Consider the following 18,937-nt stretch of genomic DNA (forward strand, 5'->3'; position numbering starts at 1 on the left):
CATATCACAAAGACTTAAAACGTACAAGAGGTTAATCTGATCTGAATCACTGATTCTGGAAGTGAAGAAGCTGGAAGTTAACATAGAAGTGAAGGGGGTTTGATATGGGATTTTATTCCCTTAAAGGTCACATATACAGCCGTGATGATCTCTGGTTATAGATGAATCACTGCAGCATCAACAACATCCTGCTTTTCTTCATCCTTTTCAGTTTCTCACTGGGCTTCGTTTATTTATAAATGTCAAGTGCATTATTCATTGGACATCAGATCATGAAAAGATCACCCATAACAGGTTGCAGACATGTAAAGCGGCCATATTGAATTTTCTGAAGTACAATTGTTCAGCATTAGGCAACACACAATTTTTCATATAGATATTGGATAGTGCTTCCAGTAGGGCAGTACAAGCTTACCATTTTCCTTAGTGTTGAGTTTCAGTGATCCAATGTATCTGAGTTATCCTCTCTCATTAACAGTGAGTGAGTGAGTGAGTGAGTGAGTGAGTGAGTGAGTGAGTGAGTGAGTGAGTGAGTGAGTGAGTGAGTGAGTGAAAACATCACAGTAAAATCCTCTTGATACTTGTTTTCATTCTGTGGATGACAATTTTCTCAGTCAAACATCAGAAGAGAAAGTCAAATTCACTTGAGTCTCAAACAAACTGGGAAATATGTCCATTTATCGTCATAAACATTCTACATAAATTCTAAAAAGTCTTAGCCAGAACACGATCTTGGCTCAAGTTACAGAGAAATCTGCTTTTACAGGTCTCTCTCAATTTGTAAAGCTTTAAAATTCCTCACAATCTTTAAAACTTAATTCCACCAGTTCAAACAATAAATGACAAACATGTGTTAGAAAATATTCTTGGAATATGTTCCAGTGGTGGAGAGGCCATGCACTTCTTTTCTGGAATTTATGCTGAGAGTTACCGTAGCCATAAAAGCTGTGTTAATCATTGTTAACAAATAATCATGGACTACAGGGTTATCCGTTGTACCGAATCTGCTATCAGTGTGAATCTCAGTTATGTGAGTGAGTGAGTTTAGTTTTACGCCGCTTTTAGCAATATTCCAGCAATATCACGTCAGGGGACACCAGGAATGGGCTTCACAAAGTGAACCCATGTGGGGAATCGAACCCAGGTCTTCAGTGTGACGAGCGAACACTTTAACCCCTAGACTACCTCACCGCCCCCTCAGTTAAGTAATTCAGCTCCCAACTTATTGCAGATGATTCGATCATGTCTCCAGCAACTGTGGTTTAAACATACATTGGCTTTTTTAATCCCTGTCTAAAGAAGGTTACTGGTCTCTTTTTCAAACTAACAAATGAAGGATGTATATAAAACAACTTCTTTTTGTGTGGAAGACATGAAACATTGCAAGTGTACAACTCTAAGGTATAAACAAAAAATCAAATGTCTCTTGAGATCGAATATATCACAGCAAAACAAGCTATTCACATTTTTCTCTGAAACGTTGGAGCCCAACATTTTATTTTACAACATATTTGTTTCCAGCATAAAAGAGCAAACCCACTGGTGTGTCATTTTCCTAAAAAACGGCAAATGACAGAATATTTCATGCATAGAAGTGCTTTGTAACTAAATAACATCCCAAACATTACTTATGTACCCAGTATGTCACTTACAAATTGTTGAGAAACCCCAAAATGACATTTTTCTCAAATCCTAGAAAAACGATGACCTGTATAAGATAAAATATCAAACTAGAAAATAACACGGCTCAACAATTTGACAAAAAGATTCCATTTGGCATAAAAGCAATATAGCAATGAAAATTCCATGAATGAATTACTAAAGGTCAGTTACACACCAGGTGTTCATTAAACGAATGCCAATGTTTCAGCCTCATGTGACACTCAGATTTACAAAATTAACAGACTATGCACAAATGTCTGATAGGATCAGTCACTGCTGTTAACATATTGCTCAGAACAGTTAGAAATAGAAAATCTCCAATATTATGGAACAGCCAAAATGAACTTTGACCTTGCTTGACCTGATGCATGACCTTCTTGAAGACCCTTCTGGAGAACTCATCAGTAAGAATATTATCAACATAATGGTTCCTCCCATAGCCACAGGGAAAATATCAAAACTAATTTTGAAAATAATGTTCACACCAAATAGAAATCCTTTTCAAGCAGGTGGTTTGATAAGGTTATTAATTTCTATGTCACAATATCCTGGGTTTTTTCGCCTGTCTGATACAAAAAGGCAAAACAGACACTAGAGCTAGGCAAAATATCAGGCCCAGGTTTACAGAAAATATATTACATATGCCACACTTTGTTGGAAGAAAATACTGGTAATCTATTAGACAGCAATTATGTTCATTATGTTTTCATGGGAACAAGATTTGATTTCAAAATGATAGTTTCCCTGTGATTTATATTGGTGTGTTGAAGGAAAAGATCAGCAAGACTTCCTCACTAGGTTGCGTACTCGAATGACTGACTGACTGAGTTTGGTTTTACGCCGCTTTTAGCAATATTCCAGCAACATCACGGTGGGGGAACCAGAAATGGGCTTCACACATTGTACCCATGTTGGGATTCGAACCCGGGTCTTCGGTGTGACGAGCCAACGCTTTAACCACTAGGCTACCCCACCGCCCCGCGTACTACAATGAAGCTAAATGACTCAACAAGACTACTTACCATTCAATACAACTGGGATTCCCATGGAACTATGAGAGCAAGGTGAGGTGAAATGGGGTTTAAGATCGTACTTAAGAATACGACGTGAATGCATTTGTATGTGTGGCTGCTTGTACTAGCCCAGACTTAAGCTGGTTTTATAGTGCTAGCTCACTGAGATACCATGCCGCAGTTAAGCATCAATACCCCACTCAGACACATTATATTGACTGTGTGGTGACCAGTCCTTGTTGTACCCATTAATGCTGAGCACAAGGCAGGGACCAACAAGTACCATATTTTAACGTCTTTTGGTAAATTATAAGAGTAACAAGGCTCGGATGAATTGTAACCTCAGACCCATTCAACAACCTTGTATCAAGTTTAATATCCCACATTAGCAGTTGATTACCTTCATCATACAGAGATGCTATATCAGTTTATCACATGGAGAATAACACCTAAATAACACACCATTGACCATAAGCCCTAATTCTTAGTCAACAGACAAATGCTTGTAATACTTTTACAAATTTCATTTGGACAATAAAAGGGGGCAAACTAAAATAGACGCAAAGAGGTTTTTAGAACTGACTTCAAAAAGATCATTCTTGAACATGTTAAGTTAAAGTTTTACATTCATTTTACAAATATATTTTACATTAAACATACCTATCAACTTTGTATTGTGGGTACACTACGTGTACAAAATGAGCGAGAGAGCCATTAAACTCTGAAAATATGATAAGGACTCCAAAGCTATTCTAAAATAACCAAAATGGCTTAAGCATTAACAAATATCAGGCAGTCATCTGCCAGAAACACAACTCTTCAAGTTTCTTGCACCATTTCCTGCCTCAGCACAACTGACTAAAAAACAAATGCAAAAGTTCATTGACAGAGAAATGAAATCAAATCTGTGTTTATTCAACCATGTCATCAACTAATGTTATCTTGCCACAAAGAAAGTAACACTTTTCTCAAAACTAATATTTTCTGAAAAAATAATCAAATAACATTACTGCTGTTATTTTTAAGCCTTCTAGCAAAATGATCTATTTTTAAACCTATATATGTCAATCTCTAGATGAGCAAAGTGGGTCATGTGACAACAGACATGGGAAGCCATTTCAACCATCTTGTGTAGTGTGTCCTGTGTGGTGTGTTCTTGGGGACTTATCTCTGATAACTGGCATACTTGTCAGAATACAGTTTGAATCCTCTACCATGTGTTTCAAACATACAGAAATGTTTTAAAGGCTCTTAGTTTTGGTAGGTTATTTCCCCTCAGTTCTATATTTCTAGTCATATGTAAGTGTAATGTGTGATACCACGTGAAGTTTAAAGGATACCATGTGAAGTTTATTATCACTTGTCACATATCATAAGCCTAAGGAACCTTATCGTTATTGATGATATCCAATGCATTAGATGAATGCAGGCCTGCAAGTCATGGAAAGTTACAGATGAGAGCTTGCACTAGAGCAAGGACCACTGAAGCAAAATCTATCCCTACAGTCACCATGACCCACTGGTTCCACAAGGCACTAACAAAGCAAATATGCAACCATGACTTACATATTTCGAAGTGGCAATCAGTATCTATGAATTCTGGCACTAAATGGATTCATTATTATTCTCATATTTACTATCATTGACACAAGTTATCTGAGAAACTTCATGCATTCACTTTCAAATACATGGGAACTTCAGTTATTGACCAATCAGGACTGAGAGTTCAATGAAGCCTAAAGCGCTTAGCTGGCATATTTGTCTCTACAAGGGAGATTAGCATCATGAAATCTGACCCTCCCCCAAAAGTAACAATATGGGCGAGGTGAGGTGATACTTGTGCCACATGGTGGGGACACCTCTCTTTCACAGGCTGCAAAGTTGTTCTGTGAACCCTCCACTAGAGTAATAGGGTCTAATTACAAACACAGGGTTGATTTATGGAGACAATGTTTTTGGAGTGTAAATGAATTTTTCATAAGTCTGAATTGCTTTCTGTCTTAAGAGTACAGTGAAGGCTGGTTGACAGTTAAAATTAGAAACAGATTCAAATATTATCACGTTGGGCGATGGAGAGAGGTCAAACAACGTCCCAGCATACTTTGGGACAGGAAGTAGCTTATGAAACTGGTGAACCTTTAACACATGAGAACTATCAAACCATAATGGAAAATATTAACCACTTTCTTTCTTTCTACCTCACTGAGTGTGTTTTATTCCACATATGGCATGTATGTTATTTCAATATCTTTAGTGGAACTTTAAAGCTGTAGACTTCAGAGAAAGATAGACATCAACTTCTGCCAAGAGCGTTATCAGAGTGATTTTGGAATTTCAACTTCTTTATTCCAGAATAAAGTTGGAATCTGTAAATCAGCTGTCTTTCTAACAAATTTCAGTTTCAGATTACAAACAAATAGGCATCAAATCCAATAAGCCTCTGGGATGTGTGTCCAGTTTATACGAACATTCACAATAATGTTAAACACACAAGAACCAATGCTTCATTAATGTCATGAAGATACCACAAGCAGAATCTTGCAGAACACAAGCCACATAGACACCAACATCAAACTGGGTAAAACCTTCCTGTTGACTGCTTGATTGTCTGATACATATCTGTAATCGGTTTGTTATACTCGGTTTGTTCGTCATCTGCTATCTGTTCATTTCATATTGTTGTTTGCCATCTGCTTGTTGCTTTTCAGTGATGTGCTCGTCTTTCTTCATGTCTGTCCACTTCTCTGTTATTGGTTTGTTAGTAATCTGTTTGATTTCTATGTCTGCTTGTCGTTTGCTTGTCTGTCTGTCTGTCTGTCTGTCTGTCACAAATACTCGTCTGTTGTCTGTTTGACTTTTGCTTTTTCACCAACTGCTTGTATGTTGTCTCCTCGTCTTTTTCTCCTTTCTGTAACTGTTTGTACATCATCTTCTGTTTGAACATGTCCACTTATATTTCCCCTGCTTTTCTGTGAAACCACTGTCCCTTTGTCTGCCTTCTGCTTGTCACCTTCCTCCCTGCATGTCTTTCCTCATTTTTTTTCTGGCACCTGCTTGTTTGATGTAGGCATGTCTGTCTGCCACATCTGTTTCTCTGTTCAATGTCCAACTGTCTGCTGTCTTCTCCAGACTTGAAAGGCAGTGGTATCACCATGGGAGAGTAGCACATGCAGGTACTGGAAGCAAATGTCTCCCAGTTAAGTAGGGCAGTATGACAATACCACAGCATGTGAAGAGACTTAGCTGTAATGGCTGACTGGAACATGTGCGCTGCATACCCAACAGAATTGTTCCTGTTGTACAGCTAGGATGGCAAGCTCCGCCCAATTCTTCCACCTTCCCCACCACCAACACAATGCAAGACAATCATTTCTGTATGGACATTCTGGACAGAATTGGGTCTCTGTGTCCTAAGGCCTGTCAGATTTGCTGAACAGCAAACAATCATGAAGAATTATTCTGAGAGAGGCTTGTTTCCAAGGTGCATTTTGTCCCAGTATTAATACTGTGTGTGGGAGGACTGGTCCAGTGGACAAACAACTTGTTCACCATCACATCAGGTTCAAGTTCCACATGGGTACAATCCATCATGTCAGTTAGTGACACCATCCTAGTAACCCTACTGCATATGTTCAATCTATATTCATCCCATTCTCAGCTTTAGCAGCCCATGCATGTCCCATTATCAACTTAGAATATTATTGGACCTGAATGTTCCTTAATACTTGGGAGTACCCTTAGAGAACTCCTGTTATTCAGCCTTATAAATATAGTCTTTGTTTAGATTAACCCTTTTCATGCTACATTTGTAGTTTTGATATATTCAGAGTAACGTTTCACTCGCAATCACTCACTCACTCATTCCAACAAGGAAACTTGGCAATGAATATAGACAGATAGTCTATTGACTGACATGAGTTGCTATAATCTGAAAAAATGAAAAACAGGCTTTATGTAGTCCAAGTTTTTCTATGGCTTGCCCATATTGCAGTCACAAGCTTCCGAATAATGCTATTGTATGGTTTTGAGTTTAACTAAATGGGCCTGGTGTGGGGGAAACCTTGAGCCGTGTATAGTTGGTGTTGGTAAGTCATAACTACTGATTGATGTATCAGTGAGATGAACAAGAAACATTTTAATCTGACCTTATTTGTACTCATTTGAGAAATCTCAATCCTATTAAGTGCTGATTCAGCAAAACTTGCTCATTCCCTTTCAAAATGTCACTTTTACTTCAATAAAATGTTATAATCTTTGTTGTTCACAATTGACAATATCACTTAATGCACTTATCTTTCATGTGTTTTATACACTACAACAGCTTCAAAAACCTAATGAACCCAATAGACCCCATAACTGGGCTAAGGCAACTAGTGGTTTACAAGACTGCGGGTGAAAACGAATCCTTCAACATTTCCAGCTATCATTAACACTGGATTATATATAGTTTCAAACACCAACAGAAAAACAATTGAAAAAATGTGTCAATAAAAGATGTTCCACTCCTTAATCATTCAACAACACTTCATTGTTTTTAAATCTGAACATACACATCATTACCTTATGTGGAACTGGTACTCTAGTATCATATCCTGATAAATATTCATTCATCCAAGTGATCTTAAATTTTACTTCTTGCTTGATTAAATGCCTTAAATATTGAAACCAGGAGGACAATGAATGATACCATCTCAGAAAGGGACAACAATATGATGTAATCATCAAATATATCTTGTAACCCCTGGATAAAAAATACAAGATCTGTATTAAACCTAAACAAGAAACATTTTCAAGGCCCATTGTCAGATATTATTAAGACATTGAGATAGCATAAAGATCAACCTTTCACGAGAAACTGTAAAAATATGACAAGGCCCTTTACACAAATATATACTACTCGAGAGAAGTTAAAGAAAACCAAATGCTTGTTCACATTACTGTAGTTCATCTCTCATGGCAGAGTTACCATAGTAACATGAAAGAATAAGGTGTTTCTTAACTCCTTTATCTTTGAGAGGCTCATTATACATTTTCCATTGTCAAGTCTACTGGAGACAAAGGAACATTCTGATCTCAAACAATAATGGATACTGTTCTCAGTACATGTACTGTGATGGGTTTCCAAGCCTTTGAGGTTAAAGTCTTCAGTCAACTCAACACTGAATCTTTCTTCCTGAAAGTGTCCAACATTTACCATGTGACAGTGAGAAATGTGTGTTATCAGAGGGTGTCAGGTGTCATTGATAACACTTCCAGCCAAGTCATCATTTTCAAGATCCCTTTGCAAGGTGGCAAGACAGTGCAAGCCATAGTGCATATGATGACCAACAGTTGTGTATGCACATGTTGGAAGCATTGTCGCCCTCCAAGACATTCTTTCCAACCCTTGGTTGAATGATTACATTTTCTGCAGCATTGACAGGGGTATTGAATTTCTGTGTGAGAGCTGGCTATGGATACCACCAGTTGAGATTGGGGTTGTTTTATCAGTGGACTAGGAATGAGGTCAGTGACTGATAAAAGAGTAACAGATCAGAGTTCTTTTGTTTCAAGTTGAAGTTGTGGAAAACATGCTTCACTCACCTGGTTGTAATTTCACATTGGCCGATTCTGTGACTGGAGACACAGTCAATACTACAATTGCTAATATCACAAACATTGGTGTCAGTTTAACACATCTTATTCCTTGGCTGAGCAAGTTGAAAGATACTTGGGTCCCTATTCCTAGCACAGTTCCTGTCCCCATCCTTGCATTCCTCCCTAAACCTTTTTCTTTTTTCTTTCCTCTCTTTATCTTTGTCTTCTTCTGTCTATCCTAGGAAGCCATTACATGGACAGGATTACTGAAATTGGTCCTTGCCCTCGTGAGCTGTTTCACGAGCTGCTAGGCCTGATGTAGCTAAGGAGTGTTAAGAGACCTCAAGCGTGCCGTGTGCCTCCTGCAGCAGTAGTGCTCCTCCAAGACCAGCACAGAGAAGGGACGCTGGTTCACAGAGAAACTGCTGACGTGTTAGCCCTGCTCCTAGCAATGGTACCATTACACTGGGCTATATAGCACTGGACTAGGGGATGTGGGGCTGGGGGAGGGAACATGTTACCTTGCTGACATGGTCAAGATTTAACTGACCTTTGACTGCCCACAGGCTAATTTGTGTTATGCCATCTGTGCTCTATTAGGACTATTGGTTCAGTGGAAAGTAACATTCTACAGTTCAGGATCTTACATTCATTATCACATTTTGCACTTGATCATAAGTGAAACTTGAGGAAGTAATATTTAATGAAGTATTTTCATATTTTCTGAAATAGTTTCTTAAACACTTCTAAACTTCTTTAGTATCAAAATTCTTTCAAAATGTCAAATTCAAATTTTGAGAAATTAAAGAAATGATATCCTTTATGAATAAAAAAATATAGAAAACGTAATTATTGGTAACAAACACTTAAGAGGTAATGAACTTACTGTATCTAGAAGAGTTAGCATCATAAGACATAGCTCAAACAATATTGACATTACAATTCAACTATGGAAAAATATGGAAAAACCAACCAGTAATTTGAGGCTTAGAATTTTTGTTATAGAATATTTTGTTTAGTGAATACTTAAAGACACAGCTCTTTTCTCTAAAAGGAAGACCCTAAACCATGTTTTTCTCCAACATATTACTCTCATGACATCCACAGAGATATCAAGCAATTTAATTTCAACTGAAGCAGAATTATGTTTTAAGCATTTTCTGGAACATTGTTTTTCCTTTTAAAACACCCAGCCCAAATGGTCTGCCCCCTCAAAACATGATAATTTCAGAGCCAAATGACAAATTCAGCTGGTCAGTTCATATTGTCCCAAGGGAGTCCATAGCAGATGAGGACTAAGTGGGGGACCCTTTAACATCTTAGCATATATAAAATGAGAAAACAAGAGCCATTCACTCCTTGCCTTATCAAAAAATGTATCAAGTCATTCACAGTGCTCTTATTTTGTGTGCAGGCCCAAGTACAATGACGTGCATTAGTCTATACCAGTAATTATACCAGCTACAAAATATTTTAGTATGACACAAGTCACTAGTTACATCTACACATTGAATGGACATGAGCACCAGACCATGGATCATAGTGCCCTTTGAAGTTGTTTGGTTGGTTTTGGTCGTTGTTTCTTTAATGTCACACTGAACAGCTCTATACAATTGCAGCCTGTACAACCGAATCGGGACCATCCAATCCACTGACTTACAGTGTGAGCAACAATCCAAGCTGTCACGTCACCAGGTCTGCTCATCCAATCCAGTGTGCCACCTCTAACAATCAGCATAAGGGACATATGCTAATCCAGAAATACCACAGAAAGCACTATAAGCATGAAAATATGGAAATAAAACATGCAATTTTTAAGATGAGTTTAAGGAAAAGTGTCATTTAGATCAGGTTGTATTTAAACCAAAACGTACAGTGGTTGAACAGTCCAATCAAGAATACTGTCTACAACTCCTTGTTAATAATACATGTCTAAACAATCCATACATATCATTCATGTAGCATCCAATAATATACCAGGGTACAGTGGTTGAGATATAAACCAATTCATCATACTCTTATTTGGTAATAAATCTAACAAACTGTTTTAACTGAAAATATATAGGTAGTTGTTGACTGACATTGACACCGTGAAATAAATTTATCTTGCCTAAAAATATATATATCTAAAACTATAAAATAAATAAAATTCTAGAAGAGGTGAGAACAATTAGACTGGCCCAAACATTCTAGACTTGAGTTGGACTCCTCTTACATATTTTTCTCAAAGATCTTGAGACTGCCTGACTAAGGCAGTTGTCATGTGATCATGGAATTTAACGACAAAAGGCTGCTGAGAAACAAATACTTCCCTAACACCAGAGACCCAATAAGATTATTATGTGGTCTCTGTTACACAGACTGCCTCCCTGGTGTAGTGGTAACACCGTCCGCCCGGAGAGCGGAAGGTCGCGGGTTTGATCCCCGACCGCGTCATACCAAAAGACGTTAAAATATGGTACTTGTTGGTCCCTGCCTTGCGCTCAGCATTAATGGGTACAACAAGGACTGGTCGGCTCGGAGTCAGTATAATGTGTCTGAGTGGGGTATTCATGCTTCACTGCAGCATGGTATCTCAGTGGGCTAGCACTATAAAACCAGCTTCAGTCTGGGCTAGTACAAGCAGCTGCACATACACATGCACATGCATGCACGTCGTCACATGAGCGAAATATTCTCAAGCACGACGTTAAACCCAATTTCACCTCACCTCACCTCTGTTACACAAATTTTAGTTTAACCGGTTCGTTCATTCGGATGATCACCTCTGTAGGTGTAACAGTGCCCTTCTAAATATCACCAAATGTTAGATGTTTACACATACCAATATGTACAAATATAATATATATCAGGTATGAGACAGCTAAAAATTATCAAGCATAGACTGTCTCACAGTCCCTGAAACATCTGAATATCTGGTCTCCCTGGGGCTCTTTTTCAACTTAAATGGGTTTGTTTGTTACAAACAAAATTATATATATTCAGGGACTAAGTCTAGTCTCAAGCAGCGTAAGCTTCATTTGTATATTCCTTGTCAGGACACACCAGTATGGAGTTATCAGAAACAAACAATTCCAAGAAGTCACTGTCCTGCCCACACAGGCTGCACTGTTCCATCAGGTTAAACCCACGCAGTCTCCTGGTTGGGGATGTGGTTATATTCATGAGAACTAGTCCATTTTACACTGCATACTGTGGACAAGGGTATCTGAGATTCAAACCCACAGACAGCAGATCCTGGCATGGCTCTATGCAACATTTTGGCTGAACCTATTGAGCTTCCCCAGAAGGCTACATTAAGTAATATTACACAATTTACATAGAAGAATTATAGAAGAATAAGACTGACTAACTGACCGACTTAGTATGGTTTTACACCGTTTTTAGCAATATCATTGCAGGGGACACCAGAAATGGGCTTCACAAATTGTACCCATGTTAGATGTTTATGCATACCGTGTGACGAGCGAACGATTTAACCACTAGGCTACCCTACCACCCCTATAAAAATAAGAAGGGAAGCCAAATGGTTATAGCATCTTCAGTCAAACCACAAAGCTGGGTTTGATTATCTATACAAAAACATGTGTTGTGTGAAATGCAGCTCTAGCAAATGTGTATATATTATGGCTTTAAATCAACACTCTCTCATTCACGCTGAAGGGGTCGTTGTCGGCACGGGTACTACTGATATGTACCCCTCATTATGTACCCTGGCCATAATGAGAATACAGAAACGTACCCTAGGATGATTCCATTCCGATTGTGTCGTATTCTTGACCGGAACTGCCATACTGTTGTATTAGATACATTTGATTGCGTTATGTAAGTAATGAGAATACACAGTAACGGATATTTCGCGATGATGAATACCGCTCGGAATCAGTTGAACGGTAACAACTACATGTGGTTTTGGTTCTGGATTGCGGAATATGGACTCGTCCGCCTTTTAGGGTACCGGGTACGTTTCTGTATTTTGACTTTGTTTAGGGTACATATCTGTATACAGAAACGTACCTGGGGTACGTATCTGTAGTACCTGTGCCGACAAAGACCCCTTCAGCCTCATTCACTGTTATCCACACTGAACAAAAACTGGACATTAAGAAATAAACACACCAACAAACTGTCACAAGCAAGGATCCTTGTTTAGTCTGTCTGGCCAGTTAGAAACAAACAAGTCCCAAGGTGTCCTCCTCCCCCATCATTGCTTGGTGGCATGTCCTCCTTTCGAACAGTCCCTGTGGGTTTGCCACGTGGAAGAACATTAAGACATTCACGAAAACACACTTCTAATGACTAGCAGAAAATACAAGTTTTCTCCATGTCACTAGGCAACAGGTCTGAGCAAGGTCTCTGATCGTATCTACCAGTTGGAAACTATTAGCCGTAATTCATTACATCATCGTTACACCATCATCGGGTTACATTTTCCACAAACCAAGTCCAGTTACAAACTTGATCTATCAAAATTAAACTCCAAGTTACTTTGACAATATCATTATGACTAAAGGACATAAGGAATAATCACATGTCAGCGAATTCGGGAAAGGTATTTAGTACTTGATCCAGCTGAACCAATATAACAAAGTACATATAAGTGTACAATTGCTTATCAAAGGCAGAGCAAGGAGTCTTCTAGTACTCCAAGATTTCAGGTGTCCCCTGCCGTGATATTGCTGGATTGTTGCTTAAAGCGACGTAAAACCAAACTCACTCAATCACTCTAATACTCCAAACTAAGTGCATTTGCACTGGCAAAATTAGGAAAAATCATGACTCTATTTTCATAAATTTCAAGGGTATTTTAACCTTTATTTTAACTTTCATTCAGTGCAAGAATGTAAAATAAAGCATTAAAGGCTTAGCTCAACAGAGCCATACCATCAGATAATGGATTGAGCAAAAGGTATCACACTAAAGTGCCCTTCCTATCGAATAAGTAAAATACAGGCAGCATACCATAAACATTCATAAAGCTCATAAAATTACACTACTATGAACATGAATTAGGGAATTTCTTTTCAAATTTTAGAAATTTAATTGACAATTGTTGCAAGCATAAAGCTATCTCAAAGAAATCTGAATCATTGAGTAATTAACAATTTATAACTTACAAACCCAAATCAGTGTTCAAACCCACTAATGTGACTATCAAACACTATAACCACAGGGCTACCCTCTTGGCCGAAAACGTGAATAAATACTGTTTGTTTATGCCAGTCAGCATTATTCCAGATTCCAAATGAAATAAGTGGTTTATAACCACCATGAGAATCATCTGGGTATTATGACACACGATCCGTATTTTATGACAAGCATGGGGTGTGGGGACATTTTAGACTCGATATCCAAACATTCCAACTTTCTCAGATGAATTTATAACCCTTCACGGATTACACATGTTGTCGGTGCAGTAATTAAAGTGGCAATCCTTACAAGGTTCATGTGCAGCCAGCAATGGTATTTTCATTTGTGGAGAAATCTTTAGTCTGTCTCCCAGATCCTAGAAAGAAAAAAGAGTGTCCTACTGAAGTCTAGAATGATTTGGCAAGTCTAGATTGCCTCACTTCTAGGAAAATTCGTTTTTTTCTGGGCTCCATTTGAATTTGTTTTAAAGATAAATATTTAAAAAATATTTTTACATAAAATACATACTTCACTTTCTGGGACTAAATCTCAGTCTAAGAAATCTTTGGCTTTATACATGTCATTTTAACCTGATAAAATAATAGAAATGAACTTATAATGAATGAACCATTTAATTGTATATAATGAAAAACAGATTTACAGGAAAATTCTTTAACGTGGAAAGACAGGTTGTCTGAGTATGTTTAGGGCATTACGAGAGAGAACTATGTTTCTGTAAACCTCTACAAATACTATAAACATTGGACAAGTACGGTATGAAATAGTTTTCAGAATCTGCAAATTATTTCCTACCACCAGTTTGTCAGAAATAGGTCTGACTTTTTTTTTTTTTAAATCACTGAAAAATCCACTTCAGAGCAGGCCTTTGTACATTCAGTGGGTACCTATTCCATAGACTAAAAACTAGTCTCTGAAATGAACATATTTTACAGAAAAAAAGCTCATAATGAAAAAAATTAAATATAATGAAATGAGATTTCTTCATTTTCAGAGACCCTGAAGCTGTGGAAATCTAGACTTGCCACATATTCTAGACTTGCGTGGGCTTTCTTGGATATATTTGCTTCAGGGTCTGTATGACAGACTACCTATTCCACACTGTAATCTCTAAAACATTGGCTTCATTATGTTTGTATTTTTTGCTCAACATCACACTCACCAATATTCTAGTTTCATGACAGCAGCCTGAAACAGTTCTGTTGTTTGTCTATTTCTTGTCTAAATTCATTGTTTGTCTAATTCATTTGGGTTGTTGGAGCACAGTGGTGTAGTGGTTAGCATGCTGGCCTCTCACGCCAAAGGCCCGGGTTCGAATCCTGGTGAAGACACTAAAATTTGTGACCTGGGTCTCATGCTGTGTTGTGTCCCTGGGCAAGGCACTTCGTCCACATTTCACTCAGTCCACTCAGCTGTTCAAATGGGTACCTGAGAAGCGGATGTACGGACCAATACGGTCACGCAAAGCGCTTAGTAGCAGCTTTGAAAGTACAATTCCGTCAGGGTAATAATGTAACGCCAGAGAGCAGCATCGTGTTGGATTCTAGGCTCAAAAATTAGCATTATTATTATTATTATTTTTATTGTTTAATGCTGCACTCAGCAATATTCCAGCTACTAGTATACGGCTGTGGTCTGTAAATAATCAAATCTGTCCCAGACAATCCAGTGATCAACAGCATGAGCATGGATCGATGCAATGGGATACAATGATATACAATGATATGTGTCTACCAAGTCAGTGAGCCTAACCAGCCAATCCTGTTAGTCGCCTCTTATAACAAACATGGGTTGATGAGGACCAGTTCTAACCCGTATCTTGACAGGTATGTTGAATCTGGATTAGACAATTCAGTGATTAAGATCATTAGCACTGATGTACTTTGTTGGGACACGATGACATGCAAACACTGATCACAAGTCTGACTGATCCCATTCAGAGATATGAAAGGCATGGTTTGCAATGAAGACCAATTCACACATGGATTATCATGTTATAATAAAAAAATAAAAATAATAATTATCACGTTATCACCAGAGCACATTGGATCTGCATATAAAAGCCCCAAGTACAACAGTAGAACAAGTTATAAGACAGTAATTAGGGTCAATGAAACAAAGTTATGTCCCCTAACCAATCTCTTACATACAGCAGACATTATAACTCAATAGATGTAGCTTGATAGGTTGAGCTCACTTTCTTAATACAAGGATTGGTTAAAAATGCTTATTCAACCTCTGAGCAATGACTGGAATTTCCTGTAGCCTGACAAAGCCATTTCAAAAACTTTAAGAAAATGTTGATTCACAGTGCCGTTACACTATGGTATGTTTATAACATTTGTAATATGTTTAATGTTTCTGCTATGTAGATGCTGCTGATCAGTAAATTAATTTGCACTTAAAACAGTGTCGCTATACAAGCACATTTACAGGTTTGAGTGAGTGAGTTTAATTTTATGCCGCTTTTAGCAACATTCCAGCACCATCACGTCGGGGACAGCGGAAATGGGCTTCACACATTGTACCCATGTGGGGAATCAAACCTGGGTCTTCGACGTGACGAGTGAATGCTTTAACCACTAGGCTCCCCACCACCCCTAGTAAAGGTTTGAAGTGAGATGAGGCAAAAGTGGGGTTATTACTAAATCAAGAACTGACTGACAATATTAACAAATACTTAAAAATTCAAATTTCAATTGAATGGTTGTGTGGAGTCTTGTTAGTTTTTTTTCTTTTAAATCAAAAATATTTTATTTGTAATATTTATATTTTCTATTACATGTTTCATAATAGGATAATCATTCATGTCATAAATATATAAAATGTATCTTAATTGTACCTTGCACATCATCTTGTTATTCCATGTGCTGACTTATTACTGTAATGTTTGTAGTCTGTGTTCAGAGGGTTTTTGGTGCAATAAATTCTTTCCTCCTCACATTGACATTCAACCTACTGGTTTTCTCACAGTATCACAGCTGAGGTACCCAACAGCCTGATAATTTGCTTTACATTATCTTATGGGAAAGATAATTAATGAAGAATAATTATTCATTAGACCTTATTTCAGTATACATACTCATACACAGGTTTCACCTTAGGGGTAAAGTTTTCTATGAAGATACATGTAATATAATTCCTTTGGACAGTCAGTTGTATTGAACAAAACTTCAAAACAACAAGGGCGGTGGGGTAGCCTAGAGGTTAAGGTGCTCTCGTCACGCTGAAGATATGGGTTCAATTCCCCACATGGATACAATGTGTGAAGCCCATTTCTGGTGTCCCTGACGTGATGTTGCTGGAATATTGTTAAAAGCGGCGTAAAACCCAACTCACTCACCCAAAACAACAAAATTAGAGATTTGTGACTTTTTGAAGCATGTGTGGGGTGGTTGGTGGGTGAGGGGCCTTAGGTGTCATTGATATTAGGGGGAACCAGACTTATGGGGAGGGTGTTGGGCATGAAACAAACATGAGATTGTTCTGAAAGATATTCAAATAAAAAGTAGCAAATTTGAAATCTATGAGGAACTATACTTTATTATTGGTGCCCTGAATATGTTACAGATATTCAGGCACATAAAGTACTGTTACTTTCAATGATGGGAGGTCACAAAAATATGATAAAATATTATAGTTTTAAGAGCAATCTTCTCCCCTTCCCCTATGGTAAACAACCACCAGGAATCGACTCATAAAATAGAATTTGGGCTTTTTTTCACACATGCTGGTTAGCACAGAGAACTTTATGTAACGAGGTTCTGTACAGAAATCTGTGTTCAATCAAAAGTTATATGTTCTATTTGCACGCTTCCACTATCAAAAATTACATGAATTATGTCACAAAACTAGAAGATCAAATCTGTCTCCAGTAGGAAATGACATTTTGGTTATAACCTGAAACTTATCAAGTCCAACAAAAAAGGCCTTCTTCAGAAAGCTGTCTCTCATAAATAACCTTTAGGCTAATTTAGGTTCCCAAACTGAAAACCAAAATTCCTTTCACAAAGGCCTGTCTTGGAGACTGTCGTGGTGCAGGTTGCTACGATCTTATATATCACTCCCATATGGAGCAGACAGGGGACAATATACTACTTTCCCACCAACCAAAGTTAAATTTAGAACACTTGTTAAATGTAAGGATGGTGATCTTGTTTCAGTGCCTGCAAAAGAAATTAGATCTCTGGTCCTTCCCACCACTCATGCATGGCTTGCCCTGCCCATCCCCTGCTGGGTCAGCGAGGGTCACCAGGGATGGGGGCAGGCTGTAACAATTTCTTTTAAAAAATTGGCACATGTGACAAATATAAAATCGGGGCAGAGGAAATATATTGTTTGTCAATGAATTTCCATTGTTCCTTGGGCTGCTCTTGCCCACTATAGAGTCGCCATAGTCCCGCAGGAGATTTACTCATATACCACATCTCTAGCATTGCAACTATTCCCATGTAGACAACTTACAGTGCTATCTGGGTTATATTTGAGGACAAGCACAAGGTATTATGATCATTATTATAATACATATACACTAGAGCTGCAACAAATACACTAAGTGGCAAACATGGTATGCATCACGAATATTGGGTAACAAATACGAATAATATATTCACGAATACAATATTGTAGTTAAGTGATTGAACATGGAACACCCATGTTGACAGTTTTAATTTGTCACCGCAATAACCAGTGATCTCATGACACTCAAATTTGGTATGTAATAGTTATGGTCGACAGTACCATGAACAAGCCTTGGCAAACTCACATGACTGCAAGGCTAGTACATAATCCATTCTTGCATATCTCACTTTGAAAAAGGACGTAACAGTTAAAGAAAAACAGGCTCCCTTAAAAAAAACTGTAAATATTTGTTAATATTTGGTTCCGGTGACCACGAATAACAAATTGAATTCATGAAGGGCTACGGTTCGATTCACTGAATATGTGAGTGAATTTTAACAGCCTTAATATACACCCACTTGAAGATGGGTACAAACAGGTACAACAAGATACATAAAATATAATAAGTGCAATTTTATAATAAAGACAACAGAATCAATGCACAAATGTCACCGTTGTGAAACCTATTCAGCTTGGTTCATTTTTTATATATTTGAAACATGCTATGTATTTAACAATATGATTGAAAATATATTATATGTGTTAAGGCTATATTAGTTACATTCCATTTTGACTGATGCGGATGGCTGAGAAAGGTAGAACAAGACACGCCTAGTACAATAGACACAGATTTATTCACTGGAACATCATATATACAAGCAGTTAATTGTATCCATGAAAATGGTGAACATACCAACGACTTCCCAGGGCTTGACCATGGTCCAAGGAAGGCAAAAATAGTCTTTACTATGCAAGTAGATATAAGCATAAAGCGCATGTGCAATGTCAGCACATATTGGTAGTGGTTCTTATGTTCGTGCCCCATGGCACCTAGCCTCACCCTAGCAGACTGAGGGTGAAACCATCCAAATGTTTGCCTCTGGACCAAGACTAATACAGTCTTTGCAGTAAGTGGT

The 18,937-nt window shown here is 37.9% G+C and overlaps 1 protein-coding gene across 1 annotated transcript in view; it reads right to left on the minus strand.

The window, feature by feature from the left end:
- Positions 1-8,638, minus strand: part of LOC124257652 (collagen alpha-1(I) chain-like) — an 87,748-nt gene extending 79,110 nt beyond the window's left edge. Inside the window, exon 1 of the mRNA XM_046691762.1 lies at positions 8,259-8,638. Within this exon, the coding sequence (XP_046547718.1) occupies positions 8,259-8,421 (163 nt within the window). The 5' untranslated portion in view covers positions 8,422-8,638. The remainder of the gene's footprint in view (positions 1-8,258) is intronic.
- Between the last annotated feature and the right edge of the window lie 10,299 nt (positions 8,639-18,937).

Source organism: Haliotis rubra, unplaced genomic scaffold, assembly GCF_003918875.1.
Source record: "Haliotis rubra isolate DU_JTF1 unplaced genomic scaffold, ASM391887v1 Scf67, whole genome shotgun sequence".
Taxonomy (NCBI): domain Eukaryota; kingdom Metazoa; phylum Mollusca; class Gastropoda; order Lepetellida; family Haliotidae; genus Haliotis; species Haliotis rubra.